Source organism: Pteropus alecto, unplaced genomic scaffold (assembly GCF_000325575.1).
Source record: "Pteropus alecto unplaced genomic scaffold, ASM32557v1 scaffold20, whole genome shotgun sequence".
Classification (NCBI taxonomy): Eukaryota; Metazoa; Chordata; class Mammalia; order Chiroptera; family Pteropodidae; genus Pteropus; species Pteropus alecto.
In genome coordinates, this window is record NW_006436298.1 from 11,021,930 (window position 1) to 11,032,539 (window position 10,610).

General features: G+C 44.5%; 1 protein-coding gene across 2 annotated transcripts in view; it reads left to right on the forward strand.

Annotated features, from left to right (window-relative positions):
- The first annotated feature begins 8,921 nt into the window (after positions 1 to 8,921).
- The window catches only part of F2RL1 (F2R like trypsin receptor 1), a 13,915-nt gene continuing 12,226 nt past the window's right edge, over positions 8,922 to 10,610 (forward strand). Inside the window, exon 1 of one of the 2 annotated variants that reach the window (XM_006913157.3) lies at positions 8,922 to 9,205. In XM_006913157.3, the coding sequence (XP_006913219.1) occupies positions 9,124 to 9,205 (82 nt within the window). In that variant the 5' untranslated portion in view covers positions 8,922 to 9,123. Of the gene's footprint in view, positions 9,206 to 9,225; positions 9,750 to 10,610 lie in introns of those variants that run through there. The other variant, XM_025047847.1, reaches the window with a different exon arrangement.

Below are 10,610 nucleotides of genomic sequence, written 5' to 3' on the forward strand. Positions count from 1 at the left end.
TGGACATTCTCTTCTGATTGCTTCTCTTTTCTTCCTGCTGTGTGTATCGAGTAAGGGTGCTCTGTTTTCACCTATCCTAAGATGTATCTTCTTAACATTTTAGCATCTATGAAATTGAAGTAAATCTTAAAAGCAATGCAGTGTTTATCAGTATTTATTCTTTCTCTGGGCTACTTGCAATATTGTGTTATGAATACAATTACGTCAAAGGTGACTTGGATTTGGTGAACTATGGGATGTCACTTTACTTTGGTCCTAACTAGAGTTTTCTATTGGAGAGGGCCAATCAAGGCCCTGCAAACACTGTTCACCTTGTAAGCTGAGGGGGCCATGTTGACATGTTCAGTTAGAAACTTATGCTAGAGCTCTGTTACAGATGCATCCAGCTCAAGCCTCTACAGAGGGATCCAGGTACCTGGAAAGCATGAGAGGGAGACTGGCCCTCTGCACGAAAGCTGCAGAGCTGTGGGAGACCAAGGACAAGGCAACAAACCCTTGGCCTACAACCGAATCTGGGTAAATGCTCCTGACTCAAAGTTCAATCACTTCCTCCAGTCAAATACTATCTTGGCCCTATATCGTATGTGGTAAAGACAAGAAGTCTGAGGATCTGAGAACCGGGAACCATGTCACCACACAGCTCTTGGGGTTCTTCCTCCAGCTTTGTGGAGTGCTAGCAGATGTGCCTTTTATTTCTTGTGTGGGTAGAGCCGGAGTTCAAGTTCCCTTTTTCTGTAGCTGAATCTAGAAATGGTTTGGGAGGTTCCCTTTGTCCCAACAAAGAGTTGAGTGTTTACCATATGCTGTGCTAAGCACTGTAGGTACAATTAAAAGCAAAACCAGACAGGGCCCCTGCTCTCAGAGCTTATATGTAGCAGTCACAACGATATGTATCTTAATGTTATTAAAATTACACACACATACACACACACACGCACCCACACACACACACACACACAGAAACTATGTGCCAGGACCTGTTCTAAGCACCCTACAAACATTAACACTTGAAGTTTGTGTAATAATCTAAGAACCAGGTGTTATTACTATTACCAGTGCTTTACAGATAAGAAAGATTAAGGCACAGAGAGGTTAATTATCTTGCCTAAGGTCACACAGCTCATAAGTGGTAAAGTTAATATTTAAACCCAAGTAGTTTTGCTCAGGTGTCCTAGTTCTTACCCAGTGAGGCCAGCTGCCTCCCAGTTATTCAGTTATTTGAAATAAAACTCTCTCTGGAAATAGAAATGACTCATCATAGAAGGAGGGATTTTAGCATCTGATGAGCCAGTTGTAGCTTCGAAGGCTATTTGGAGAAACTGCTAAGCGCTGAGCAATAAATAATTTGCATCATGCACTTTTCTGTGATGTCTCTTTCCTAGGGCTTCTCTTCTCATCCTGGTCTTTACAGCTCCCTCCTCTGATGGCTCCTCCATCCACCTCACCCTCACCTTGCATTATCTTTTAATGCTTTTACCTGGATTTCTCAGGCTTTACTGCTATGTGGTGCAGGTCTATTTTCTCTCTGACCATGCTGTAGCAGAGTCCTTGGCTAAACTCAACCCAGCACAGAACCACGCCCAAGAGAGGGCCCAGTCATTATGACATGGTGAGGGGAGGAGAAAGGTGGAGATTGGAAATCAGAGTGTAAGAACAGAAGCAGCTCTAGACTAACACTCTATCTACCTTGGCCAATGGGATGGGTCTTTGCAAAAACTGTCTCTTCCATTGACTAGTTCAATAGGCTGCAAGTTATTGAGAACTCAACACTTCCATGCTAAATTGAATGTTCCTTTATTACTTTACACTTTACCAAGCCCATTTTTAGTCCTGATCTCTTTTGGCTCCAACAGCAAGCCCGGGAGGTTTTCCTGGCTGAACACAGCCGGCTCTGAAATGGTCTTCAAAGCCACACTCTACTTGCCAGACGCTAAAATCTCTCACTCCTTGGTGAGTCATTTGCATTTCTAAAGTGAGTTTCACTTCAGAATACGTGGGCTGAACCATGGATGTGTGTAACTGGGCTGTAGAGCTGGCCAGACAGGGCTGAGATTCTTTAAACACCATACTTTTCTACTATGTCTTTTTTCCTTTCTGAGGAGGAAGACAAGACCATTTTATACACAGTGCCTGCTTGCCAGTCTTCAGGAACCAAAATCTGAATCCCTGGACTTGCCAGCTCTGGCCTCCACAGCCAAAATTGGCCTGATATTTTTTTTCTCTAAGAAATAAACACCTAATTTCTAATTAGAATGCGAAAACTTCAGGGAAGCTTCTGGAAACACAAACATTCAGTGTTACTAGGAATGTCTCTGCTATAAAGTTATGAGTTTGGCATCTGTTTCTGAAACTGCTTCTGAAATGTGTCATTTCTCACAAGAAGACAATACTAGTCTCTATTTCATAAGATACAGTGAAAGTTATGTGAGTTCATAATTTAACATGTCACAATAATTGTTTTTCTTTCCAAAATTGCTATACTTTCTATATTGGTCCAATGATAGAGATAGCTGAGAACTTGAGAGCTTTTATAAATAAAATGAATTTTGGCTTTAGCTGGGGTAGAAACAGATTCAGTCCCTCCTTGCAGAGTCCAGTAGTTACGGTGGATCCGAATTCGGGGAAATGAGGCCGATGTCAGAGCCAGGACACTCCCTGCCCCCATTCCCAGCCCTGTGAGCCTGTGTACTGGCTCTAAAGGCTCTGTGTGTGTTCTGCAGGCACTTCCTTCAAATGCTAATGAGACGTTCACAAATGCTAAACAGCAGGACCAGACTAGTTTCTGCTACTCTGAGCTGCTGGGAATTATTGCCCTATTCTTCCTTCCCGAGATTTCCCAGACTCTCTTCCCTCCACGTTCCCACCAGCTGTGCTTAAAGGGCCAGGAGCCGGGCCGCTGCCATTACTCTTCTCTCTTGGCCTCTGTGGCCCCCAGTTGCCTTTCACATCAAATCCACACACTCCTGTTTCTCCAAGCCCCTTCCTCTTCTTGACAGCTTCTCACAGACTTTCTCATTCTCTGCAATTTCACCAGGTATTCCAGGCTTTCTACCAGCCCCTACTGAGCACAGAGCACCCTTGAGCGAGTCCCATTGGTAATACCCTTTAGTCCTTTGAATACTCACAACATTCTTGTAAGTATTATTGCCTCCTTTTTATAGATGAGAAAACAGACCCAGATCAAACTGTTCTGCAGCTAATAAGTACAACGGACTCTGAGCCAGGTCGCCCACGCTAGTGCTATATCCACCATACTAACGTAACTCTGCTAAAGAAATACACAGTACTTATGCAGATATTTACTGGTTATGTGCTTAGATTATGTTTTAGAATCACAACTCCCCAACTCTTAGGTTCTTCTCACCTCCACGAAAAATCCGTTTCCCTATTCTGATGCTTAAATATTAAGATTACAGCAGAATTATAAAATCAGTGAAGATTTCTAAAAGTAGTAACACCCAATGCAAGAGAAGATGTGAGGAGATAGACACACTCATACACTGTTTATGGGACTATACACTAGTGCATTGTTTCTGAAGGGCAATTTGATCATCATTAAAAGGTTTTAAAATAAACAAAATTTTGATGTAGCGAATTCAGCCATCTCTAAAAATATTTTTTCCTAAAGAAGTAGTCTGAGATTACAGAAAGAAATGTATGTACAAGGATAAAGATATGTATATCTCTATAATATCTAAAATGCAACAAGAAAAACCTGAAATTATCTGGATGTTCTACAACAGGTTAAATAAATTAAGGTCTGCCCAGAAGATGAAGTATTCTGCAGTAATTTTAAAAGGTGCTATGGAAGAATATTGAAGAATTTGAGAGAATGTTTACTATGCTGTTGAGTAGGGAAAACTAACAAAATAGTTATGCAATGTAATCTCAATCTTATTTTTAAAAAGATAGCTCTAACTAGAAAGATGTATATTAAACCGTTAAGGGTATTTATCTCTGGAGCCTTCCTTCCTCTCCCTCTCCCCACTCTCTTTTTTCTTTTATTTGCATTTTCCTTTTTTTTTTTTTTTTACAATAAATAAGCATATGTTGCATTTGGAATAAAAAAGAAACATTTCTCCTTTAGATGAGACTCTCAGGAACCATTGCAAGTGGCAGGTGGAGCTTGCAGTCAAGGCTGGCTGAGGCAGAGAAGACAGAACAGCTAGGTTATAAGCTCCCAAATCGGAAAATAACTATGTTCTTGGATAGAAATGTCTTTTTTTTTTATCGGTCACTTATCTAAAGAGGATGTTGTGACTGGTTTTAAAAGAAAAGTTAGCAATTAGGCTTCTTTGAAATGGGCTGGTGGGTACGATGCAGGACAGGGCAAATTCCTCCGAGCGGGGGAGATCAAGCCCCGTACCCAGAGAAAAGAGGGTTCTTGGCAGAGTGTAAGAAAGCACTCAGACACACACCGAAGTCAGAGTCAAAAGGAAAGTTTATTATGGAAGGGGTAACACTTTGTAGGCAGAGTGGTCTAGGCAGAGAGCGATAGAGCCTAAGAGAGACTCTGAGGGAGAGGGAGAGAAAAGAGTTAAAGGCACTGGAGGGACCCCGAGTGTTTGGGGAATTCTGTTTATATATCATTCTTTAGTTACAATTTAAAGACTTTGTTTATCCATTTTCCTTTAATATGAACATACAGTGAGAAAGGATAAGAGTACCTATGGTGAAAAGGTAAGAATATGTAGCATGAAAGGCCTGCTGGCCAGTTCCCAGCCTTTATTTAATCCATAGATTCCCTATGGTTTTAGCTATAGGGAATGAATGATTTCATTTTGTGTAGGTGCCACTTAAAGACTGCTTTTCCTGTTTTCCCTTCAGGGTGTGGGGAAATGATTTGTTAGTGATCCCAGCAGAAATCCTCCTTTGTTCTGCAGATGTCCTCCTGTGGTCTGGCTGCAGGGCTGATTGGCACTTTGCAGTCTATAAATGGAGCTTGATTTAACATTTTATTTTTCTTGCCTCCTCCCTCCATTAAGTAGACCAGCTGAGCTCTGATTCCTTTGTGACTCAGAGAGATCTGGAGGGATCAAGATGGCAAAGTCTGTCTTTGGCACTCCCCTCCTTTCTCGCAGTAAGCCTGGGGCTGCCCCCCCTCCCCCACTGCACCCTCTCCCAGAAAGCCTTGCTCTCCATGCTCTAAACTCATCTCTCTGAGGTGTTAGTTTACTTCATTGACTTATAAATTAGACCTGGAGCAGTCTTAGAAGGCCTCTGGTGTGAGAGAGGGAAGTTCTGAGAGGGGTGCCTCATTCCCCCAGTGCCTCTCCACTTGTCATCCGGGGAGTGGAGGGGTCTGGATGATAGCCAAAGATTGGACCAGTAATGGAGATCTCTTAGCTTTCTGGACCCAAAGAAACAATTTCGAATGATAATAATTTCAGACATTAGTGGACAACTACTGTCTAGGCTTTCGATCCTCGGTGGTGGTGATGGTGGTGGTGGTGGTGGTGTGTGTGTGTGTGTTTTGTTTTACTTTAAAAAATTTTTTTTTCTGGCATTCAAACAATTGGGGGAAATGTTTTCAAGGAAAAGAGTTATGAAGTCTTCCAAACTGGGCTGGAACTTCGCTTGGGCATTGCATCTCTGACAGCAGTATAGACAGTCATGATGTCATGGGAAATGCAGCCACAATCTCAACCTTTCTGAAAGAGGATAATGCTGAGGGGAGCAGAACTGGCACTCCATAACCTCATGAAAAGTCAGATGGTATCTGTGCCAGTGATTGCTTAATAAAATAAGTACACGAAGGGGGCAAGGTGTGGAGAATAGTCATTACGCCAGGTGGTATTTAAACAGATGGGAAACGGTTGATCAGTGGGGCTGAGATGCTCACTTACGCAGCACTTGTTAGGAGTGTATCCCTCTTTTCTTCCCATTTTCCTCTCCCTATTTCTTCTACCTACAATTCCTACCTGATTTACTTTTTTTGGGGGTGGGAGGGGTGGTCCCAGAAAGGCCATCCTGCCAATCTCAGTGATGTGAAGATAAGGCTGAGAATTGTTGGTTCAACCTTCAACGCCCTCAAGATTAAAGTTCAAAGCCTCTTTTGTGGTAAACACCTAGGTAAGTCCTGCCTACCTTCCTAGTTTTAGCCCTAGCCACTCTCCTTCACATACTCTGGGTTCCCAGCATAGTGTTCCCCAAACACATCACACTTTCATACTGTTATTTTTCTTGAGAGTCTGTTCCTACACCCTTACTCCTGGAATAACAGAGACTGGTTAGCTGTCCCCCTAACCCTTCTTCTCCCTTCTTTTGCAGTGAGCTGTGGCCCTATGACTGAATTCTGGTCAATGGAATACAGAAATGATTGTGTACCACTTTCAGGCCAGGGCTATGGGAATATTATATGCACATCCTATTCTCTCTTACTTCCACAGTGACCTTGGAAGTCATGAGTTGAAGATGTCAGAATCCCAAGATGGGAGAAGCCCAGCTAATTTATCCTCACTTGGAGGAGAGTTGCCCACCAAACACAGCCTTGGTTTTGGGCTTTAAGTGAGTAAGAAATAAACATTTGTTTCAATGAACCACTAAAATTTGGATATTTATCTGTTATGGCAGCTAGCCTTATGTTAAATAACATACCTGGTAAACTATTCATCCTCCAAGGTCCTCTTCAGATCATCTTTTTAAGAAGCCATTTCTGACTCCACTAGGCAGGAGTCATTCTTTCTCTGTGTGTCCACAGCCCTTTATAGATGCATCACTTACTGACCCTCAATTCCCCTGCCCAATGCTTGCCTTATTTACACATCTCTCTTTACATTTGGCCATCAACTCAATGGAGGCAGAGATGTTGATCTTTGCAATTTTAGATTCTAGCAGAATGAGTGAACGATAGTAGGTATACGATATATAAAAATTCACTCATTTACAAGTGTTTGTTGAGCTCATTCTACGTGCTAGATACTTTTCTAGAATTGGGAATATAGCAGTGAACAAAACAGATTTAAAAATCCCTTAGAGATAAGAGTGTTAAGAGTTGCTGACTTTAGGTGGCTTATTTTATAAATCCTTTTGAGAATGCCACAAACTAAAAAACAAAACATAAACCAACCAACCAACCTTCTGCTCTCATGGAGCTTACATTGTGAAGGGGGAACTAGATAATAAATAAATACATGTAATACATGTAGAACTTCAATACTGGTGATATACGCCGTAGAGGACAATAAAGCTTGGAGGGAAGATAGGGAGTATAGGGTGGGAGTATAATTTTAAATAAGGTGTTCTTAGAAGGCCCCATTAAGAGGATAGCATTTTAGCAAATATCTGAAGGAAATGAGGACTGAAGTTATGTAGGTATTTAAGGGAAAATAATTCCAGGCAAAAGACAGCAAGGGCAAAGGAATGGCAAGAGGGTGTATGCATAGCTGGAGCAGAATGAGTGAGGGGAGTAGAGATGAAGTCAAGGAGGGTGTGTGCATGTGTGCGTGCATGTTCCTGTGTGTATGAGGGAGGAGTACAGGCTTTGGTTTGAACTCAGACGGAAGTGGGGAGCTACTTCAGTATCTTAAGTAAGGAAGTAATCTGATGCACATTTTAACAGGTTCACTCTGACCATTATGTTGAGAGAAGACTGTGTAAGGGTTATGGGCAAAATGAGCAAGACAAGTTACAAGGCTATTGTAATAATCTAGGCAAAAGAAAATAATTTGGATCTGGGTGATATTAGGGATATATTTTCAAGGTAGGATGTGCTGATGAATCAGTGTAAAATATAATGGTGGTCAAGGATGACTCCAAGATTTTTGATTTGAGCAACTGGAAGAATAGAGTTGCAATTTGATATAAGAAGACTATGAGAGGGGTGGTGTGGATCAGAAATTTAGTGTTGGACTTATGCTTGATATGCTTATAGTCACATTCAAGTGAGGATGTTGAGTAGCTAGATGGATGTTATATGCCTAGAATGGAGAAATCTGGGCTAGAAATACAGATTTGCGAGTTGTCAGCATATAGAACTCACTTGAAATACAGCAGTGAGAGATTTCTAAGAGATGGACTACTGACAGGCAGCCACTAAGAACTGTCTGATTCATTGGACAGCTTTCCCTGGCCATTCTTATCTGTGGGTGTGTTAGGAGTAGTCCATTCCTGTTATTCAGGGAGCAATTACTCTACTCTCACGGTGTGTTCAAGGCCATTTGCTTCTCTTTTCAACTATTCTTCCCTCCTCTTGTGAACTCCTCTTGTCAGGGCAGAGGGATGAGGTAGAATGCTAACCATCCACTTAGGGAACTTTGGGGAAATGTTTTGTTGGGGATATGGTTAAACAACTGGCTAACATGACATTGTATATACTTTTGCCTGCCTGAATTATCTGGAACCTACACTTGTTCTATTAATTGGCCCCATGGTGCGTTTAATAACACAGGACTTGGGGAGCCTTTATGGATGTAAGCTCCATCCTAAAAATTCACCGACCTAATGGTTGTTCAAAAAATTATTGATGGTCACTGGCACCTGACTCACCAAATTTTGGCCCAGCCAGCCTTTTCAGATTGAAAACTCACCCCTCAGCAGAAGTGCCTACTCCACTGGGAAGCCTCTACCAATTACTGAGAGTAAGTGCGGTGAGCTCGAGTCTTGGCTTCTTGCCATTTAGTAAGAGGAGGCGATGGATGACATTGGCTCCTTAGGAGTAATAAAAGGTTAAAGGTAGTTCTAGGCGTTGCCGAGGCCTGGAGGAACCCTGGTTCCTAGCTTTCCTATCATTTGCATTCCAATAAGGCTACTTCCCTGGGCCAGCCCTGCCCGCCGGCTGCTCCTGCTGTCTCAGGAACTGCGGCTCGCCCACCTGGAGCCCAGAGGGCGGGGGGGAGGGTAGCGTGCGGCCAGGTGGTGGGGGGCGGGGCCCAGGGCGCCAGATGACCGAAGGGGCGGGACCTTGCTGCGGGTTCTGGCCCCAGGGCGTGGCCTCGCGCAGGTGCGTTGAGAGGCTCAGATTTCACTGAAACTTATCCGGCTCTTGGGAGGTGCGCGTAGAGTCTCCAATTAGGAGTAGGTGAAAAGGTGGCTTTTTCTCCAATTCGCGAGTGGAGCCCTGACTTTCGTTCGGATCAGTGGTGGTGAATTCCCCGCCTGCCCGGCGTCGGGGCTGCTGGAAGGATGCGAAGCCCGAGCGCGGCGTGGCTGCTGGGGGGCGCCATCCTCCTGGCGGCCTCAGTCTCTGGTAATCGCACCATCCAAGGTTAGAAACTTGGCGGAGGAGGGCTCGTGTCGCTAAGGAGCGGGGGTCCCGGGCGCCGCGGGCAGGTGGTGGAAGCAGGGCAGGTGCACGAACGGTGTTCTGCTTGTCGCCAACCACCTCCTCTACATTCCCGCAGCCACCTCTCGGTGGCTTTGATGGTGGACCCTGCTCCTGGGGAGAAACTGAACGGGACAACCTAGAAAGGCTGAAGTCGGCGGAGAGGAAGAGAGAACCGAGTGTTCGAGTCTAAAGGGTAGCCAGAGAGCTCATCCTTCCCTCCCACGGGTTGGCTTCTTTGCAAACACTGAGTCATTAAGGAGCTTTTCGCACACCCTGGCTACCTCCTCCGGCTTGGTCCTATGGGACCCCTGAGTTAGCGAGTTGATGGCTCGAGGTGTGGTGGAGTGGGCGGGAGCCTGCGGCCTGGAACCTTCTACCTTGCTTTTTGCAACCCCTTCAGCCTTTGGAGCTCCCCCTTTGGGATCGGCCCACGGCGTTCAAGACCCAGGGGCCCGCAGCTCCTCTGGCGTGGTGGATGGCCCAGGTATGGAAGTAAGGGCCGAACCTCTCTGGGTTCTCAGAGTAATCAGTGCTCAGGTTCAAGTTTTAGGCCAGTTGGGTATGACGCAGATTTACGAATGGAAGTTCTTGAACCCTGCCTTATATTTGACCAGGTGACTTTAGGGCCCTGGGTTTTCCAGGCCCTTCCATGCCATACCAAGCTTACTCTGGCTGCCACTCAGGTCTGAGGCAGCCAGAACGAAGCCGACTGGGCTGGTGTTCTGGTGCCGGGTCCCGCGGGTGTGCTGCCCTGGGTGTGCTCCCACTTGTTCTGCTGGGAGCGGAATCTCCCCGGCTGTGCAGGCGTCTGAGGGCGTGGAAGGTGCTTTGGCCAGAGAATGCGCTTCTGTGATGCTAACAGACGGCCCGCTCTTTGGGCCACCGGGGTAGCCTTCAAAGGGAGGTTTTTATTTCCTTGCGAAATTTGCGGAACTGCTGTAAAACACCGTTTTTCGCTTTTATCCTTTTCGTAAAGACCTTGTAAAAGAGCAAATCACTGTGAATTTGAATTAGAATGAAGACTGTGATTCTTTTCCCTTGACTTACAGAAAAGGGTATTACGGTGTACACTTGAAAACCGAACCACCATATACACTTTATTGTCAGCATTTGTTTATTTCCAGGAAGTATTGAAAACGAACACTTCTCCATTTATCTTTGTATTTTAAAGTTAGAAAGTTAAAATTCAGGAGCAAAACTTAGAATGTGCAAACATTTTTGAAAAATATGTGGGTGTAGGTGATTCAGTGCTTTTACATTCAGACAGTTCCTGTAGGAAGCTTGCCCTGAGTACTGGTTTGTGCTTGTTTACAGAGTGACTGGGCTGGGGCTGGGGCTGGGGCTG